The following is a 22,346-nucleotide window of genomic DNA, read 5'->3' as shown; positions in this document are numbered from 1 at the left end:
AAGGGGAAACACTGATCTTCAGAACCGGTTTTAGGAAAAGGAAAACTGAAATCACACTACTTCGGAATCCTGTCCATAGCGATCGGTGGATGCAATCATGGCATCACTATATTGCACTTACTATTTCAGCTTTTTTAGTCCAGTTTTACTATGAAATTTAATAGTTCATGGCTCCTCAAGACTTCCAGTGATTATACATGTTAATAAAATCCCTAATATTACCTTGTTTGCAGCTTTTCTAGCTCCTTTTCGACTTTTTAAGCTAGACGATCAGAATCTAGTGTCTTCAGTAACACTTCCCGGCATGGAATGGAAATAATTGCGCCCTAATATCATAGCGTGGGTTTATCATCCAATCAAAACAAAGCATTTTGGCGGTGGGGCTTTGAAACGAATAAAATTTGGTAAAATCTGGATTAAACTAGATTTTAGAAGGACCTAAGTATCTAAAAGAGAGGTGAAGGGTGGTCCTGAAAATTCTGTCGAATTTTAGATTGGTTATTTGATCTGAAAAGTTCCGTCCAATAGTGGACCTATGTTTTCAGATAGCACTGACACCGTAAGAATTGTAATAATCCATTTACATATCCATATACAAGACTTATAACTAATTTAATATATAAATAAAGATATTGATTCCCAAAACTATAATCCGTAATGAATTTTTTACAGTTTTCCATGTTAATTTGAAATAGAATAACGAACAATATTATGAATTATATGAACAGCCAGAAATTTTTTGTTGAACGTCAAGTACAGTCGGTGCAAAAAATTTCGGGCACCCTCCTATTAAAAGCATAATCCCATTAGACTGTAATGGCATATTACAGGGACATGGGTTTAAAAGTAAATGCAGAGAAAACTAAATACATGGAAGTGCGCCGGGACCGGAATACAGCAAATTATGGATGCGTTAAAATATTAAATAATACTTTTGATAAAGTGGATAGTTTCAAATATCTAGGATCAATATTAACAGACGAAAATCATATTCACGAATAAATTAAATCTCGACTAAAAGCAGGGAATTCGTGTTATTATTCGGTTCAAAATCTCTTGTCGTCGCGAATTCTGTGGAGGAATTTGAAGCTGAAAATATACAAAACAATAATTATGCCTGTTGTTCTGTATGGTTGCGAAATATGGTCACTTACTCTGAGGGAAGAACAAGATCATGAGACGAATATTCGGACCCAAGAGGAACGGGAATGGGGAGTGGCGGAAACTTCATAACGAGGAACTACATAAGTTATATGGTTTACCCAACATTGTTAGGGTCGTCAAGTCTAGGAGGATAAGGTGGGCAGGTCATGTAGCTAGGATGGAAGAAAGTAGAAACGCTTTCAAAGTCTTGACCGGAAGACCAATCGGAAAACGACCATTAGGAAGACCTAGGCGCAGATGGGAGGACAATATTAAGATGGATCTCGCAGAGATTGGAATACTAAGTAGAAACTGGATGCAGTTAGCTAAGGATAGAAGTCAGTGGAGAGCTTTTGTGAACGCGGCATTGAACCTCTGGGTTCCATAGGCCATAGAGTTAGAGAGTTAGAGTTGGTTAATGTGTTCCGCTATTTATTTTACATTTTCGAAACTTAATTTCATTATTTTAAGTTGTAGAAATAAAGATAGTAAAAAAACTGTATTTCCCTTAAGTTTTGTAAAGTAAACTAGAGACGTTTTGGAATTTGGTAACTCATTTATAAAATTTAGAAACTTAACACAGTTCGTCAATCGAACTCAGAAACTTCCGGCAAGGAAAGCTATGGAGCACAGCCTCTGTTGCCGGGCTACGTGCCCACCAAATTTGGTTCAGATCCAGCCAGTAGTTACCGAAGAATATACATTCACATATACACACTATATACTGTATCTATAGTGCTTCCTATTTCTTAAAATTACTAGTCTTGTAATATGTTTTTAGAAATCGTGAATTATCGTGAAGCAGAAATACTAGAATAATAGTAGGAGACATTTCTAAATACTAGTGCTGACACCTCTAATTTGTTATTATTTTATAGTATATACAATTATAAAATATTTTATTTTCAAAAGTTTTTCACTATATTACACGATTAGTATTTTTGAATAAAGGCCCCTGAAATGAAACTATAAGCTCCCATATGCTTACGCGGGGAGCTAAAAAATGATAAGAAGTGTATTATTTGAAGAAATTCGTAATACTCTAAAATTAGTGTATGTGTGTGATATTGGTTTGGCAGGTACAAACCTGTCCCTGCTATATTGGCAAGACTAAATATTTGGACTCAAGCATTAGTTTTGTCACTGTGAGGACTATATATCGTTGCAAATTCATCCAGAATTTATCTGACGCTATCCAGTTTCCGGTGATATCATTGATGCTTCGAAGAGTAATTAAGTATAAGTAATTGCAATCAATTGAAATCAATTATAATTGCAAGTTATTCTGTAATCAATATATACAGGTACGTACGCAACAATTTGTTTCAGGAAGAGTCCTAATTCAATATGAGAATAAATTATTGTATAATTTGGAAGTCTTAGAAAAAAGAAGGACCAAGCAAAAAAAATTCCAATAGAAAGATATAATCACTCATTAAGCTATCATTTTAGCTCATGTAGTCCAAGAATGCAATCACCCCTAATTTATAAATTTGTAAAATCGCCCATAAAATCAGGGTAAATTTACAGAAAAGTTTAGATTTATTAGGATCGAATCCCCAGGACCCTCTCCTACTTATATTTCTGAATATAGATGTCCAGTTTCGATACCAAATTCAGATATCATCGTCAGAAGGAAGAATTTTGGGCTACCCAGTGGCAGAGAGGCACTGAATCCTTAGGACACTTCGAATTTCGACTCGTTTTGAATCGATCTACAGAGAAGAAATTGTCAATGACGTGGACTAGAACCGAATTGTCTGATAGTGGATTTTTTTTTTTTGCTGTCATGTCCATTCAACTGCTTGCATAACAAGTAGTATCAGTTCTTTTTATTATTAGAACACTGATCCAAATTGCTGGCATGTGATGCATGCTTTCACGTGCTGTTGAAATGACGTTTCTGGTAGCAGAAAATTTTACCATGTCGTTATAACTGCTAGGATATTCTCCTCTATTAGAGGGAATGCCTTAGCATGACATCCTTATATATACTGTCTAATTAAAGTAGTCCGTCCATAGCTGGTCTCCTTTGACAAATCCATGCAGCTGTAACTTACTGTATTGGAGTATCACAAACAGGGTTCTTTGTTACAGTAGTGCATTTCAAGACATGAAGTCTTCGTTACATGTATTCGCTTGAAGATAACTACTGTCTCATTTGGAAGAAAATTGTAATATATTGGGAATATAAATATTAGGAATATCTCCTTGAACTGAAGATATCTTTAGAAATTACTATAGTTGTTTCAGGATACTGGTGCAAATGATGTATAACCTGTTTTGTGGTGCAGATGTATTGTACTGTCATTTCAGATTCATATTGTAATGTACTGTATTCATATTATACTGTTATCTGAGATTGGATCCTTGTGGAATTAAGACTACATAAGCTAAAATGATAGCTTGATGAGTGAGCTTTCTATTCGAAAAATTTTTGCTTGGTCCATTTTTTAAAGCCCAAACTATGCTATGCATAAGTGTTGAGAGTATTATAGAACAGCTTTGTCCGTCCGTCCGTCTGTTGACAGGTATCAGAGCAAAAGTGGTAAGAGATACAGGATGCTGTGTTTTACAATCGGTTCAGGGTTTCAAGAATAGGTCCCATCTTCTCCATTAACTCTATTCAAACCAAAAGTAGTTCAAATTAGTCATTTCCAGTTTATCGTCAAAGAATAAAAACGGAAACAGCGAGAAGCGGTTGTTTTGCTAACGATTCAGCCTCTCAAGGCAGCGTATCACAACTATCCCAAGCATATCACAACTATCGATAGCGTATCACAACTATCGAAAGATGTTTAAATTTAATATTACTTCAGGTTTCAATACTGATTTTCATAGAACAATGATTCAGCTTTCCAAGAGTAGATTCTATCTTCTCTCTTAATCTTCTATTCAATCCGAAAGTGGTTGAAATTAACAATTTCCGTTTTCAGCCTTTTTCACCATACAATAAAAAGTAGTAAGACATAGCGAATTTTTAAATATATGAATTCAGCGTCCGAGGAACACGTTCACGTCCTATTTTTGATCTTATTACTATTACAACCAGAAGTTATAGATGTACTACTTTAAGTATGAGTATTGAATTTCCATGTTTGGAAGTGTTATGTAAAACTTTTTTTTTATTTTAAATACTTATATATGTGCAATGTCAGTGTATTTAGCGATGTAGTGAGGAAAACCAAAATGGATATGCACACATTTAACTTTGTACAGGAATTACGTTAACAAGTAACTGTTTTGTAGATTGTGAAATAACCTTGAAAGGAAATTGTTAGTATTTCAGACAAGTTATTGTATGGCTTGAAACGGATATCCGATTAAAAGAAATCAGTAGATAAATTACTTAAATGCCAGAAGTTGGATAATTGCACTCCTATTTACAAAGAGTCAGGAAACAAGATCTGTCAGGAAACAAACATTTTATGCAATTACATAAATACAATCCATAAATCAAATATACTTCCTCTTGTTCATGTAGATAAATTTCCTACACTAAGCCAACAACAATAAGACATTGATTGATCCAACTGATCTTGTTATTTCAATTGATCCTTTTTCCAAAAAATTAAACTCCAAGATAGCTAATAAATGAAATGCCATTTACGATTAGTTATTATTTCAAGTGACAAACTGAATCTTTTCTCCTAGTTTTTCTCCTAATCGAATAAACTGATTATTTCGATATTTTCATATTGTTCGTCTTGAACCAAACTCTCCATATTTAATATTTAATCTTGAACAATGAATGTTTTCGGATACCTACTAGATTGTTATGTTGTGTGAGATATCTAAAGATCGAAGACCATGTATGAACAATGTAATGCCTTCAAGTCCCTCGGTTCAATTCCCGATGTAGAAATGATACTTTCCAAATTGAATTGTTCTTATCTTCTCGCATTGTTCATTGCATGTTGCTAATTTTCTCTTTGTTCCTGTCTACATGGGAATTTAAAAATGTTTTTCCTCTTATTTTAAAATGTTTATCATTTATCATATCACTTGTAAACTGACTTCATGAATATCTATGTAAGCATTGGCCAATGCATCATTTATCGATCAATATATACACTGTATTTTTTCTATTTCGTTTGATGTAAGGAATTACTTTCCGAATATGATTCCGCATTTGTTTTACCGTATGTACTATATACCCATGTTTTACCCAAGACAACCCAGTTCTAGTTCATTCGCCTAGAAAATCTACTAGGCTTTAGAGCGAAACTAACACGTCTAGTTCCCTTCTATTGTGTCGGTTTTTTCTGCTTTGCTTTTTTGCTTGGGAAATTTTGGGCTTTTTTCAAGATTCTGCTTTAAATCGATAAAGCAGGCTTTGTTTCGTTTCTCTATAACACAGAAAGTCATTTAATTAGTGGTTGATGCCGATAATAATATAAAACCTCGAAAGTAAACCATGAATTTCGAAAAGATATTTTAAACAATTTTACTTCAACATTTTTACATTATGAATTCCAAAGGATTAACCAATGTATATAATAAACACATTTTAACCTCCTATATACAAAAGTAAGCAGAGTTGGCAAGAACCATGGTTGTTTCTGAAAATGCCAAAAACCCGTTTTGGGGGGGCAGTTCAAACCAGGCTTTTTTGGGGTTTAAACCAGGTTTTTTGATTTAGATATTTTGCTTTATGTATTTGTATTACATATTCACAGAAATAAGTTTGTTTCGCCTTGGTGTTATTATTCAACAATGGAAACGTCACGTGTAAATGTGTTTTTATATTAAATAAGTGCAGTCTTGTTCAGCAGTATGTTTATTTTTCTAAAACTGAGGTATTAAATTACAAATTTAGTATGTAGGTATCATTGAAAGTCCAATCCAAGCTAATGTTGGAAGCTAAGTAGGCAATCGATAAATTTTACCAATTTTAATCAATATATTTAAGCAACCTTCGCTTCTTTATAAAACAACAGGCATGCAGAAATATATAATTTGGTTTCGTTTTGTATGTTTAGGCTTAACATCCTTACGTAATACCGAGGTTATCAAGGAGAAGACTTTCGCTTAAAGTGACATCCAAAAGAGTACTTGGTTTACACATGAAAGAAGGGTTGTGGTTCGACCGAGAATTGAACATGGGACACCTTGATTAAAAGGTGAAAAGGAAATAAGACTAATGCAGATGGTTTGACATGTAAAACGTCACTATGAAGTTCACACGATTCGCATTTTTGTTCTTTTATTTTTTTTTAGTTTAAACCAGTTATTTTTTAAAAAAGAAGCAGCTGGTGTAAACGAGCCAACCCTAAGAGTAAAAACTTCTTTCAAAAAATACACAAATAACTAGCAAAATTGTATGTAGTATTTTTACTTCAAAATATTCCATACCCTCTTTTTGAAACAAAATAAAATTAAAATAAAACATAAGAGAAATACTTAGATTTGTATGATACAATTAAAGGCTGCACATGGTTCTGTATATTCTTGAAATTCTACAGTCAAGTTTTTTATAACCACCATCAAGGGCGCCCATCAGGGGGGTTAAGGGGGCGCTTGCCCCCCCCTAGAGGAAAATGTACTTCAGAATATTGAAAATCCAATAGGATTTTTACATTAGTTACAGCAAAATTTGAAACTATTTTTGAAACGTCGCTTATACTTCCCCTCCTTGGAAACCACAACATGGGCGCCCTTGACCACCATCACGGTTTACCCAGTCTTCAAGTTTTCTGAATTTTTAACAAGAGGGATTCAACATATCATTACGGAACAAAAAAAAAAGACTAGGGAATATATTTAAGTTAAGCTAAATACAACTGCACAACAAACGTGACTGAGTGGTTGGCTTTTGCGCTTCTATCGGGAAGTCCGGGATTCAACCCAGCATTCGACCATTCTGACAAAGCCTTCCTTCATTCCATCTGAGAATCTAGAAATAGTGCGTGTACTGGCCGACTAGGAGTGTAGGAGTTGGCCGACTTCCTTTCTTATTGTTTTTAAATCGTTATTATTACTAATTACCAGCAGTGACGGTTTTGCGAAGGTTAGAGGATCGGTCTTTCGGACTGAAGCCTGTTCTCCAAAGTTGTGGAATGTCTAAAACGAACGAAATATCTATTAGTTATGCCTTTTACTCATAAACTTTAAGCTCCCGTCAAATAAAAATTACGAATATTTAGAAAAACTAAACATTAGTAGTAAGAAAACACCTCCCAAAACACTTTTTTAAATTCGCCACTGATTCTCAGTATAAAATGATCTTCAAGGTTGTATCCGGAAGATTATTGCTAAACATATAAACGAAACGAAATATTAGTTATGCCTGTACTCATAAACTTCAAGCACCTCCCAAATAAAATTAGGACTTTTTAGAAAACGAAACAATCAGAGAAACCCCTCCCAAAGTACTTTTCTAAATCCGCTATTGATTATTTGTATAAATTGGTATTCAAGGTTGTATCTGGAAAATTATTGCTAAATCATTGCACAACTACAGTATAACAGAAATGTGAAAATACGGTTTGACGGATATATTGAAAAACGTATGCTTTGACGGATATATAGGAAAACGTAAGTTTAACTTTCGTGCTAGAAGCTGGAGTACTAAGCTCTTAGAAATGAAACACGGATGACAAACTAAAATGATCTAGAGAAGGAAAAAAATGTCGATAACTCAAAAGTTAAAATAAAGTTAAATAACCTGTAAAATTGCCCTCAAATACTACATTCTTCATGTTAGCTTTAATTCGTAAAATATGTGCTCCATCCATCTTGATGGTGAATTACAGAGCTAAATATGGCATTCAGGTCGTGGAAATCTTATCTAACTATAGAATATACTATAAGAAAGCTATTTGGATAGAAAAATCATGAAAATGAAAAAAGCCAAAATTTCCAAAATTCTCGGTTTTTTTTCAAAAAAACCGGCTTTTTATGTGAAAAAAACCATTGATTCAAAAAAGCCGGCTTTTTTGCATCTCTCTCTCTCTCTCTCTCTCTCTCTATATATATATATATATATATATATATATATATATATATATATATATATATATATATATATATATATATATAAGTTAATTTTTTCTAACTTTCTTAAAATGTTAGTTTTAAATAATTATTTTCATCGTATACCTCTAGAGATAAGGTCACTTGAAATTGAGTTCCATACTTTATATTAAAACCTACCAATTTGAATGTTGTACTATAATTAAACCTATCCCTTTTGAATTTTTCCACTACCATGAAAAGAAATAAATCTAAAGAATAGTTGGTTCAATACTATCAGTGCATTCACCCACGAAATTCATACCTATCATTCCTTCGGAGTTTCTTAATGTGTATTCTGTAAATTGCTAGATATTAATTTTTGAAATGGCCTATTATACTTTTCAAACCTCTAATGACATTAATGTTTATACACAATATATTAGATGAAATAAATGGAATGTTAACTTTCTTTTTTGGATGATGATTACTGAAATAGGATTAGGATTAGAAACATCCGTACATTGAATTATTAATAGACTTTTTTAAAACTTGTGAATATTATTAAATTAGTTAAGTCTCTGTAAATGACCGATTTAAGACAAGTATTAACTAACTTGCATTTAGATTCCAGAACGATCTGATCGAGTAGGTTTGGATGTAATAGTATGGATCCATGGAGGTGGTTTCATGGAAGGATCCGGCAACACTCATCATTATGGACCAGACTACTTTATGGATAAAGATATTGTATTCGTGAGCATCAACTATAGACTTGGAGCCTTTGGTAAGTAAATATATTTTAACAAAGAAGAATTTATTTTCTTGGAAATTCGACCAAGTGTTTGTGTGACCAGTTTTGAATACTGTATAAAGATGTATTATTTCGTGAACCCATAATTGAAAAAACATAACTTGAAATAATTTGACAAAAGTTCATTTATTAGTAGAGTATTATACAGATCGATACAGAGAAGAAGAGGTAATTAAATTCTTGGATAGAAAGTATTTGCAAAAGCAAGTTTATTTTTTAATCTTAGTATGAGGAAACTATTGTGACATTGTAAAAAAAAATCAAAAAGAGGACGGTAATGCTACCACTTAAATAGTGTCACATGATCTATATTTCCATTTCCATCTCCCCTTATGTTTATGTTTGAACATACGAGGGTTAGCATTCCTTGCTGGTCTAGTCTTTGATCCACGTGGCCCTGGGTTGGATTCTCGGTGAGACAATATTGAAATGTCCATGTCTCATATACAACCTTACAGAAAAGGGACGCTTAACTTTACGAACATAAAAAACAAATGTATGGTTGAGTTTATTTCTAAAGTCCATAAAATGTTCTTCAAACCGATAAATTGACATGTCTCAACACTAGGGATGCGCACGAGTCCAGTCGAGTCGAGATTTAAGCCTGTCTCGACTCGGCTCGAGAAATTGTTATCTTGACTCGAAAATATTTTCTGTCTCGACTCGACTCGAATTCGAGACGAGACGTCTTGAAATTCGAGTCGAGACAAAATATACGACTTAAAACATACACACACATCAGCCAGAACATTATGACTACCTACCTAATTATCAGTATGTCCACCTTTGGCACGGATAACAACGGCGACGCGTCTTGGCATAGACACAATGATCCTTGCTGCTGGAGAGAGTTGACACCACATGTGCACACACAGGTCACCTAATTCCTATAAATTCCGGTTGGGGGCGATACGCTCTAATGTCACGTTCAGTCACATCCCAGATGTGTTCGATTGGATTCAGATCCCGTGAGTTGGAAGGCCAGCACAATCACTTGGAACTCGTCCCTGTGTTCCTCGAACCACACCATCACAGTCTTGGGCTTGTGACATGGTGCATTATCTTGTCGAAAAATGCCACTGCCATTGGGAAACATGGTCGTCATGAAGGGGTGTACGTAGCCTGCAAGCAGTGTTCGATGGTGCCTTGCTCGAGCTCCACTAGACACATGGATGCTCACGTAAATATTCCCCAGAACATAATTAAGCCGCCGCCAACTTGTCTCCGTCCCACAGTACAGGTGTCAAGGAGCTGTCCCCTTGGAACACGACAGTTTCGCACTCTCCGATCGTCATGAAGAAGATATCGGGATTCATCAGACAATGCAACGCTCTGCCACTGCGCCAAGGTCCAGTGGCGATGATCATGTGTACATTTCAGTCGTAGTTGCCGATGCCGTGGTGTTAACATTCGCACATCGATGGGTCGTCGGCTGTGGAGGCCCATCGTTAGAAGTGTTCGGTGCTGTATGTTCAGACACATTTGTACTTTGCCCAAGTTCCGCCACAGTTAGCTGCCTGTCCTGTTTTACCAGTTTCCCCAAACTACGACATCTGTAATGAGGTGGGGGCGCCCAACCCCTCGATGTTTGGACTTCGTTTCCTCTTGGTTTCGCCACTTGTTGAAGACACTCACCACAGCACTCCTCGAATACCCAACAAGCTCTGCAGTTTCCGAAATTCTCGTGCCGTGTGTTTCTGAGTGAATACTTTCTTCAAAATAATATTAAAAAATATAGAAAGATTTTCGAGAGATTTGAGTCGAGTCGAGATTTATACGAGCAGTCTCGACTCGTCTCGAATTTTACAAAGTTTGTCTCGATTCGAATCTCGACCCTAATTCAAGTCGAGTCGAGTCGAGATTCGAGACATGTATCGACTCGTGCGCATCCCTGCTCACCACTTTTCAAAATACATGAAGTTGATTCAGAATTAATAGGGGTAAAAATTTTCGCCCTATATATCTGAACCGCGAATCTTTTAGGGTTCGCAAGTAAACAATTCCATCACACTAATCCATCATAATTTGAACATTGTAATTAAATACAAACAGTTGTGACAAAATAAAGGACTAAAAATGGCAGGCAAAATACCAAATAAATGCTTTAACTTACATTAACGATTGTAAATAATGCTAATAATTAAGTATGACTTTGAAAGTATCAATAATCAGAACATATCAAAACGAAGAAAGAGAGAGGATATCACAAATCATAGATAAAACCAGAGCAATATGGTTAGCGTACATGCCTTATACACGGGAGATCCGGGTTCGATTCCCAGTGGGAGCTCATGTGGTTCGGATTCTACATTAATCTGTAGTTAGCTCTAAAGGCATGTTAAACTCAAATCAAAGAAAAACTCTGGCATTTGATTATGCAGTCATGCCATAAACCAATAGTTATATTTTGATTGCATAATATCATAAGCATTTTCTTTAGGTTATCCACACACAAAATATGTTATCTATCCCTTCAGATGTGTTTGAGGCCTGAAAATGATCATTCAACATCTGCCAATATGACAGGCTCACATTCATAGCATGTCTCAACCTTGGGATTCATAGAAACACTAATATTGCTACCCGTGTATTTGGTTGGTCAACAATATTTCATCTTCTTCGGTGAGGAGATAGCATTCCTTACCTTACAGCTGAATTTTATTACACGACAAGCAATGTGATTTGTTTGCAGCAAAGGGTAAACAAAACTTCAGAAGCAGCCATGAAATATCAAATATAGCCAACAATCATAATAGATAGTATTTATTTAAGCTTTCTTGTAAAAATGACAAAATATGGCATTTTGCTACGATTGCCAGTCTTTAATTATAATTATTACGAATGTACCCAATTCTTTTTTTTTTTTTTTAATTTATTGTAGCTATAATTTAATACTACGTTTTGTGGACGAATAGAGAACAAAATAATATTTTGATTTTTATATCAAAAACTTTAAATCATGCTAGTATAAAATGTGTTTCCTAATTATATCTACATCTCTCTCTCTCTCTCTCTCTCTCTCTCTCTCTCTCTCTCTCTCTCTCTATATATATATATATATATATATATATATATATATATCGTATATATATGTTATATACTCTAGGTTTTCTGAGTACAGAGGATGAAGTGTTACCTGGAAACAATGGTTTGCGAGATCAGATACTAGCATTGGAATGGATACAAGACAATATTGCAGCATTCGGTGGAAATTGCCAAAGTGTAACGATACTTGGAGAAAGTGCTGGAGGTGCATCTGTACATGCTCTGATGCTTTCTCCCTTAGCCAGAGGTAATGTCATATTTTTTGCTATTCTCCATGCTGTACGTTTCTGTTGTTTTAATTCTACAGTTTGCTATACTTAACATGGTTCTTTCGTCCAGGGGCGTACCCAGGATTTTTTTTAGGGGGAGCAGCACTACACTCAGAATACTTAAAAAAAACATGCCTACACTTTACGCAATAAGCTAAATAGATGAAACTAAGCGTGTCATTGGGATATTAGTTTGTGTGTACCCATAAATACTATGCCGTTAGTGGCATTTGGGGATGGGGTTATGAACATGAGTAAATTAAACGAAAAATGTTCGGATCCCAAATCTAGGTTCAACTTTATACAACACAAACACAAGGCTGAAATAACATATAAAAACATGCAGAAATGTAATAAAATAAACGAAGGTCCTACTCATTTATAAAGTCAGCTGAAGACGCCGAGAATGTGACTGAGCAAAGAAGGTGATTAGTTCATCGTTTGTTACGTTTACGTGGCGGTGTATATACAGGAGCGCTAAACCAGTGAGTCTGCCCTCGCTTGTTGTATTTCTTAAATACGTTTTCAGGAGTCTCAATGTAGAAAAGCTCCTCTCCACTGTTGCTGTACTCACTGGTAAGACAGCTAGGATGTGAAGCATTGTAAAAATGTTTGGAAACTGTGGTGGAGAACAAGCTGCTAGTCCGGCAATGGCTGTTCCTGGGCGGTCTGCACTCTCTCTCCACTTCAATCTCCATAAATCCCACTCCGCCTTCATTAAATCTTCAAATGGATTATCAAGATCATCTTTGTAAACGTCAATACAGTCTCTGACTTTTTCAAATGGAACATCACATACCGAGGGATGAAAAACTGCAGTGACGAAATGGTTTCCCCATGATGTAGGAATCGCTCTTCCAGTGAAGAAATTAGATCGTCAACGAACGGAATAAAAATTGAAGCACGGCAGTAAGTCTCTGGGTTCGAAATGGAAATATTCTGCCGGTTGTTTTGAAATTTGTTCGCTCGTGGCATAAATATTTCAAGGTTTAGTTCGGATGCAAGGTCTGTAAGATTTTCAAATATATTTTGAAATTCTGATGTGGATTTTTCTCTTATAGCTTGCAAAGATTTTTTGATAAGATTGATCTCAGCGAAAGCATTCACTAGATCAATGTCATTCTTCTGCAGCCGTTTTGAGTGTGTGAATGTTACACTCAGTAACTTACACAACACAAGTAAAGACACTAAAATGCCGTGCTATAGATGCTGTGCAAAAGTAATGAAGCCTTCAATGATGCTTCGCCTACCCCCGGGCTACTTTTTATTTCTTCAAGAGCAGCAATAATAGGTTTTAACATTTCTTTAAATAGTAGCACAGCTTCATGCCTCTCGCACCATCAAGTTTCACAAACTTTTTGTAGCCTACTTTTGTCCACAGTTCGGTAGAAGCTCTTTAATTTTATCTTCCAGAATTCTTGTTCGTTTTGCACTTGCACGAATAAATGTGTAGCATTCAGATATAACCCCCATTGCATTACGAATATTATTCACCTTCGAAAAACCAGAAAGGCACAGATTAAGGCAATGGGACATACAATGTGTGTAGAAGGCCTTAGGATACCGTTTCTTGACTAGTGCCTGAACTCGTCTAAACTCCCCACTCATGGCTCCGGCGCCGTCGTAGCCTTGTCTTCTTAAATTGTTCATGTCCAAGCCGAGACTATTTACATTGTCTTCTATCACTGTTGATAAGCCCTTTCCGGTTACATCATATACAGGCATAAAACACAGGAAGTCTTCTTTAAGCACACACTCATCGAGATCCACATATCGCACACAGAGAGAGAATTGTTCTATTCGAGAAACATCCGTTGTTTCATCAGCGAGAATACTGAAATAATTGCTTTGTTTTACTTTGTCCACAATTTTAGACTATTAAATGTCTAAACGAATCTATTAAAGCGTTTTGCGCTTTAGCACTAGTGTACATGCCGTTTTTCGGACTATTTTTTAAATGTTCTTCAAACACTGTGTCTCCAGATTTGACACGGTATCGCAGTTGCCATCATTAGGTTTTGGAGTTGACAACTCAATTTGACCCCAGTCCTGTATTCCTTGCAGGGATAGGTTCTGTTGACCACACAAACGAATAGTTTCCACGATAGGTACGAGCTTTTCCCTATTTTCTTGTACTTCTATTTTTTCTGGCTGTCAATTTGTTGATCGATGCTGACTATTTTCCCCTCAATTAAATTACATACTGTCACCCTATTCGCTGCTGCATATCTATGGTATTTGTTACTTTCAAGCTATTTGAAGGATTCTATTGCTTTCTTTAAATTGTAAAAAGGTTTCGTCACGAATGCACTTAGACTCTGGTGACCTCCCTCCTTCTTTTTCGTAAACAGAACACAAATCGCACAGATCAGACCTCTTTCCTTGTGGGAGTAGGCCAACCAACTGAAGTCTCCCAGCCATCTTCTCTGGAAAAAAACACTTACGGCCTTGTGCTTCTTCACAGGGAAAATTATATAGTTTATCTGGCTTCCAAACATTTTTTAACAAGTTCACCTTTTCTAAATTATCCAATTTTATGCCAACGAAGTTCCAATATCATTTGAGTCACATGAAGGCGGAGAGGAAAAGTTTGTCGATGCACTGCTGGTTTCTTGAAAAGTTGTACTGACGCGATGAACGGAGGACTCTGCTACTTTATGTTGAGGAACCGTTGTATCTTCAGGGACTTCTTTACTCTTTTGACAAAAAAGATGCGTATATCCTCTTTCCACTTCATTTCACTAACCCGAAAACAAATTCAGAGTACACTTCACTAATTAAAAAAAATACCACTCTTCTTCCTGAAAAGGATGAACACACGCATTTGATCATTCTCACAAAAGAGATGAAGGAAAGACGGGTTACATGCGTAGGATCGAAACTGCGTAGCGTCGAAACTGCGTACGATCGAAACTGCGTACGATCGAAACTGCGTACGACCGAAACTGCGTACGATCGAAACTGCGTACGATCGAAACTGCGTACGATCGAAACTAAAACCGGCGTAGGATCGAAAACAGATAAGGTCATATGATCAAGCAATAAAAAAACAATTATTTTATAATCACAGAATATTAAGTAATAGTAATTTTTTGAAGTTATATAGGGAAAAACCGGAGTAGGATCAAAACTGTATACGACCGAAACTGCGTAGCGTCGAAACTGCGTAGGATCGAAACTGCGTACGGTCGAAACTGCGTAGCGTCGAAACTGCGTAGGATCGAAACTGCGTACGATCGAAACTGCGTAGCGTCGAAACTGCGTAGCGTCGAAACTGCGTAGGATCGAAACTGCGTACGATCGAAACTGCGTACGATCGAAACTGCATAGAAACGAAACTGACAAATAAAATAGTGACAAATATAATTAAATAATCATACAGGGGTGTAGCCAGGAAGTTTTTCTTGGGGGACTATGACTTATTCAGGAGGACTAAAAAAGCTAAGTCTTGTCTCAGCAGGGAGAAAGGAGAAGCCTCCCCCCAAAAGCCACTACTTCTGATCAAGTTGGCAAATTCCTTGTTCAGAAGATTGCCGTTAAGTTCAATTGACTTAGCTTAACATTTTCTTAGTTACCTAGTTGCTGTGAATTGTCACTTCTTTTATAGACTTTGCAGGTGGCACAATCGAAGGTTCATGTAATTAGTTCAAGTTTTTGCTAGTTTGGGCTTCGTCCCAAATTTACTAACTTCCAGGGTTGTTTTGTTTAAAACAAAATATTTAAAACAAATGATTAAAACTTTTTTTAAACAATTGATTTTGTTTAAAACAAATTTTGTTTATGTTTTAAACATTTTGTTTTAAACACGTGTATTTTGAAGACTTGTCTTAAACATATGTTTATTTGCATTTTATTTTATGTTCGTAAAAAAAAAAAATCTTCAAGAGCAAGAGAACTGTCCAAAAGTGCTCCCCAATCAGAACAATCAGAAGACTATTTTCTTCCCATGTGAATGGTTTGATTTCTCGTAGCTACAGCAGGTCAATGTGGTTATCTACAATTTATTTTGTCTCTTTTCCTCCTTATTTTTAACGTATATTGTATTGTTTAAATGCTTCTCAGTTAACTTGCGAGAAAGTGTAGTAGTCGAAGGTTGGACTACTTATAGAACTGATATTTAAAAATAAATAAAATAATTATCACGGAAACAAACTGTTGTGTTATATTCATTGCGACGTTGAGGTTCTGAAATTAAAATATCGCAAGCATTCGTTTGTATAGTACATGTTAGTTCTGTCTCCGTACAACATGGAATCGTTTAACATGGGTTATACGTGAAGAAAAGGACATGATTTGGTACAAATTTATTAGAGTAACTCAAACTCAATCAGGTAAGTAAACGATCAAACGAGTTTGTTGCAAAACGTGTAAGAAAGAAATGGGTGGTTTAGCTCCAAGAACGAAAATCATTATGAAAAATACAATGCTTGGTAAAAATGGAAACCCAAACAAATGGTAAAAATGTTGATCCGAAAATTGCTTCTGATGAATCTAACGTCAGTGGTGTGGCTGAGATGCAACTGGAAACTTCAGGTAACAATTAATTTTGTATCAACAATATCTTTTACATTATATTATGAAAATTTTATTTCGTACCTCTTCCCCACCACAGTTCTAAATTTTCTTTGAAACTTTACAACTTGGCATAGCTTGTATGAAGAGACCAGGTGAGAAACGCAAGGTATGGCAGTCGATCGTGTAACTAACCAAGTGTGATACTTATTATAACGTTAGTGCTGAACGTCAAGGTCTGGGACAATTTGATCTCAATTTGTTTGTTTGCATGTATGTACCACGCTACAGGGTGCAATATTCAGTCTTTTAACATTAATTTTTGAGGATAGAGACACGAGGCGTCGGAATTTGCTGTATAGATTTTGACTGCGATCCCACGTAAAATTTCAAAATTAGTGGGTCAGATCCCACTTTAAACAAAAAGCCCTGTCTCATATAGCCTTGCTACTGATGCAAGTTGTAATCAATCAAACTAAACAAACTAATTTTATATGTTTCGAACAAACTTGGGTTGCAGGATAAATTTGGCTTCAACTCAACATTTAGAGCACAAGGGATCCAAGTTCATTTTCAGAAAGGTTCACTTTTGCTCAGCAAACGTAATATCTTCGTAGCATAGGGTATGAAATAAATGAAACAAAAACCACGGGAAAGAGTATGGACTAGAGTTTCATAGGACAACCGCTAGACAAGGGCGTTGACGGAATGGGGAGGAGGGCTAATTTTCCCTTCCCCCTCCTTGCTCATACATTTAAGATATTAACATTATACTTGTATTGTGTATGTTGCAGCGTTGGAATGATTAACAAGTCAAGCTCCGAATGCCATAGTCAATGATGCATAATTACGTTACATAAATGCAGAATGTGTTCAAAAGAATACATCGACGTAAAATGTCATATTTTCACAACCACGAATCCGAGATGAAAGAAAGAAAAACTACCTGAAAAAAAGGAATCTAGAATTTTGTATGATTGCCGCTAGATAGGGGCGTTCGTTTAGAAGTCATCCGTCTTCTACCCTGAATTTCAGATTTTTGGGGCAGTAATGCAGATTTAGAAACATTTTGCTTAGCAAAGTCCAACATTTAAAAATTGAAGTCCTTGCACCGAATAAATACGGATTTTGATCATTGGCTGTAAGGAGCTATAGGCCTATATTGCTTTCTTGTATATTTTTTTTACCCAAGGATTTCAAAGGTGCCTCTACTTTCGAGTTTCGGGCCTGCTTAAAATTCAGGAAATTGGACCTAAGCAACTTCCCAGTTTTAATCATCTGTATGTTCTTCGTATTTATTCGGTGTAATGACCTCAGGCTTATTCTGTTGGACTTTGCTTATCAAAAGATTTCTAAAACTGTCTTACCGTCCCCAAAATCTGAAATGCAGGGTGCGGATGAGGGTGGTTGCCCTCCTGTTCCACTGACGCCCCTACTAGCGGCTGTCATATGAAACTATCCTACGCATGGTTTTAGTTACATTTGTTTTGGATTCTTGACTGCGAAGTATTATTTTTTGAAATAGAGTTCATTTGCTGAGGAAAACTGAAGTTTATTGAAAATGGATTTGGATATACTGTGCTCTGAACGCCCCAAATATTACCTTTCGTCAATAAATTTTTGACTCAAAAAACAACCAATTACATAGACTTGCAGAAAATATAAAGTTAGCACAATATGAAGTGTGCTTCAAACATTACTTTTCGAAAACGTAGCCCTATTATTATAAAATAATTTTATTAGCACCAGTGTTATGAAATAGTAATCAAATTTTGCAACAAAAATCTCACCCGTCTCCACGAAACGCTAGCTTAGCCCCTAAAGGCATAACTACAAAACTTTTAGAAGCGGTAACTCGAAATGATTTTCTTTATGGTTAAAATAACCGCACAACAGCATTTTTGGTAAAATTCTAGCCCTCATGTAACATGACACCATTTGCATTTGAAATTTCGAATACTAAGCACAGATGTTCGCCATGATGCTTGATAGCACCATCTGATGTGTCAGACCACTTCCAAGATTCATCATTCTCCCTCAACCCGTTGTCAACGCACAAGGATGGTGAGGACTTTTGTTTTGCCATGTATATTGATAGATTGTGTGAAACCTCTATAGTTGGTAAATTTTAAAATCTACCTTAAAAGCTTACTATATCCAAGAAAATACTTACTGTATGAGAGTCACTGGCAAGAGGGTGTAATAAAAGGGGTCGTTATATGAAATAAGTTGAAAATTACTAATCTATACGGAAATGTTCTGTACCCAACACTGTGTAGTCTTAAAGAGAATAAAATAAATGAAAAGATCGGTTGAAAGAGCAAAAAGTCTTAATAAATACGTGATTACACGATTTTGAAATATGTTTAAAATAATATTTTAAACTGTTCAAAATGTTTAAAACATGTACTTTTTGTGTGTTTTTTAAAACATCTTTAAAACATTTTAAACACTTTTTTCATGTTTTAAACACGCGTTTTGTTCTTTTTTTTTTAAAAAAAAAACTGTATTTTTTCCAACCCTGCTAACTTTTGACCAAGTTGGAAAATTAGAATGCGTTGCTGCCAATATTTACTTAAAAGACTTCCGTTTCTTTCAATTGACATTTGGATTAGCATTTTCTTACTTACCCAGTTGCTGTGATTTTCAATTTCTTTATGAACTTGGCAATTGGCAAAATTGAATGTTTATTCAGTTTAGTTTTAAGTAGGTGGGAATTTGTCGCCAGATACAAAATTTCTCATCCTACGGCCTCGCGCCTCATAAACCTACTAACATACCAAAATTCCTAGTTTTTATTCCGATTTCAATTACGGTACCTAAAATATGAGATTTTGTACATCCAAAAAGTCTATTTAAATTACACAGTTTTTTGTCTCTTTAAAGCTGCTAAAAATGGAAAATATTCACTCTTGGAAATTTTCTATATAGTCCCAGGAGGCTAAAAACTTTGCCAAATTTAATCCTTGTAGTTCTACTGGAAGTGCCTATACTGTAAAAAAATCGTTGTATTATTTCAACGACATGCCTATGTGTTAGCACGATTGTGTTAAAATATAACACAAACAAGTGGTTAGAACAACTCACTCTCCGTTTGGAGTTGTGTGTCAAATGCCGCTAGTTGAAATGACACACAGCCTGTGTGTTAACACAAGTGTCGAATCTTCGGTGTTGTTTTCTGCGTGATTGCCAAATATGTTGGGTATCTAATTATAAAGGCTTATGAACTGAAGCTACAGGCAAACACAGTAGAAAGAAATACTTAAACAAATCCAAGTATACGCAAAATTTCAAAATACAAACCGCGCGATGTGTTTTCAATTGTTTTACAAAATGTTTCTGAAGAAACCCTAACAGCACAAGATGTGCTAGGCATGTACCATTTTGGTGTTCTAAATTCATCTCCCACATTTGATGCATTTATTGCTTCTTTTTCAAAGCGGTTGTGTACTAGAAGCAACAAACGCATCAACTTTATTAGATGGCAACTGGCGCCGATCATTTGAAAGTGAATATGGAAGAACTATAAAATAAAGTAAATAGACAGTCGTCATTTTGTAATAAAATTAGGTCTACATGGCGAGCAGATTTTATCCCGAACGGTTATCGTCGAATATACGCGGGTTAAAGGAGCACTCTGATTAGCCAAATTCAAAAGACCTTAAGAATTTATCCCTCTACAAGCGACGGTTTACGTGTTATAGGCTGCCAAAAACATGAAAAAAGGAATTTTAAAGGTCCATAGCTCCAAAACTATGGGACCTACCGCAGTCGGGTCAAGACTTAACTTAGGAACTAGTATGTGCCCTATCCAAAAATGCGTGTGTCAGAATCCTGAGGTGCTTCCACAACAATTTTTATAGAGGGAGTTTAACTACGGGCCTATGATATAAAGTATTCTCCAACTACTTCCATAAAAATTGTTGCGTGAGTACCTTAGGAATCTAAAACATGTATTTTTGGATAGAGCACATACTAGTTCCTTAGTGAAGTCTTGACTCGACAACAGTAGATCCCATAGTTTTGGAGCTATGGACCTTTAGAATTCATTTTTTCATGTTTTCGGCAGCCTTTAACGCGTAAAGAAGGAACTGCCATTTCGCCCCGCTGCTACAACCGTCAGCGTCTTGTATCGTGTTTACTGTAGTTTTTCTTTCAGTGGTCGACGGGATTGCAATGATTGTTAGTGACTGAATAGGTAATTATTACTCCTTGTTGCACATTTCATGAGGACTTACGTAACACAAATGAACATACTAATACATACATAAAATAAACTATAAAATTGTATTAGTTTAGCGATGTCACGTTTTTCATACTCGATACATGTGGGGTGAAACCCGATTAGCATGTACACCTGGTCTTACCCCACCATTAGGGTACTTCCGGGTGATTTGCTTTTTTGTGAAAAACATATATGCAAAACAATAGACAGAACCTATCACATTTTTGTAGTATTCACGAATTATAAGTCAAGAGTAATTGTTCTGATCATCATTCCATTTTGTTGCCAATCTTGACTTTGACAACACATCAAACCTTAGTTACCCATTTCTATCCCACTTTCCCCTATATAAAAATTACTTTAATATCCTTTTTCATTCATACATTACAATATACGACTCAATTTCATTCATATAGTACTTTATAATATATATACAGGGTGTTTAATAAGTAATGGTCATAAATTAAACCGTAGATAGTACACGTTAAAACTAACACAAAAGTCTTAGTAAACATGTGTCCGCAAACGCTTCATAACGGAGATAGGGGCTGTCGAAAGTGTGGGAAAATGAAGTTTAGAGACGAATATCTCAAAAAGTATGAATCGGACAGAGGGCGGTCCAATGAATAACTATCGAAGTCAGATCTGCGCTATGCAGAAATGCATGGTTGATAACTCTGCAATGCGCGCGCAAGGGATTCCCCAAAGAAACGGAGGAATTCCCGGGAAATTACCCAAGGAAAAGGGGCTCGAGATGAACATCGAGGGCGAGTCTTTCCACCAGTAATTCATAAGTCGTGGTACCAGGACGAAAGCTCGAAAAGATACAAAATGGCAGACAATGTTTACGTGTCGTGTGTAGTTGCATAACCAGCAGGAAATGAGAGAGGCAATCGAAGTGTGGTGATGTACGTTGTAAATGGCTCCAGGAAGAATTGCGACAACTAATGCATACGTACAAATGTGGCAGCACTTAGGTAAATCAAACGGTATGCAAGGCACTGATGAAGCATTATGTGCTAAGCAGCTAATGTAGCTAATATCCGCAATGGGAAAAGCATGCCATCATTCGAGTATGTCGGAGGCGAATTTGAAACATTCCGCATGTATCGAAGATATACCTCTCGATAGGCGTCAGCGACTGTGGTATATGCATGATGGAGCACCAGCACATTTATTTAACCGTGTCAGAGAACATTTACATGCCCGATTCGGACGAAAGTGGATAGGACGTGGGGGTTCTATTGCTTGGCCACCGCGCTCCCCGGACTTAAATCCATTAGATTTCTTTCTCTGGGGCCATGTGAAATCGCGAGTTTATTCTGCCCCTGTTGCAACATTAGGAGACCTTCGAGAAAGGGTGGAACAATGTTGCGGACATATT

General features: G+C 36.0%; 1 protein-coding gene across 1 annotated transcript in view; it reads left to right on the top strand.

Annotated features, from left to right (window-relative positions):
- The window catches only part of LOC145668501 (juvenile hormone esterase-like), a 71,544-nt gene that overhangs the window by 8,842 nt on the left and 40,356 nt on the right, over positions 1-22,346 (top strand). Inside the window, exons 3-4 of the mRNA XM_081736460.1 lie at positions 8,725-8,884; positions 12,018-12,203. Of these exons, the coding sequence (XP_081592586.1) occupies positions 8,725-8,884; positions 12,018-12,203 (346 nt within the window). The remainder of the gene's footprint in view (positions 1-8,724; positions 8,885-12,017; positions 12,204-22,346) is intronic.

This window comes from Thermobia domestica, chromosome 13, assembly GCF_964235325.1.
Source record: "Thermobia domestica chromosome 13, izTheDome1.hap1.1, whole genome shotgun sequence".
Taxonomy (NCBI): Eukaryota; Metazoa; Arthropoda; class Insecta; order Zygentoma; family Lepismatidae; genus Thermobia; species Thermobia domestica.
This window is presented reverse-complemented; position numbering and strand designations above follow the sequence as displayed.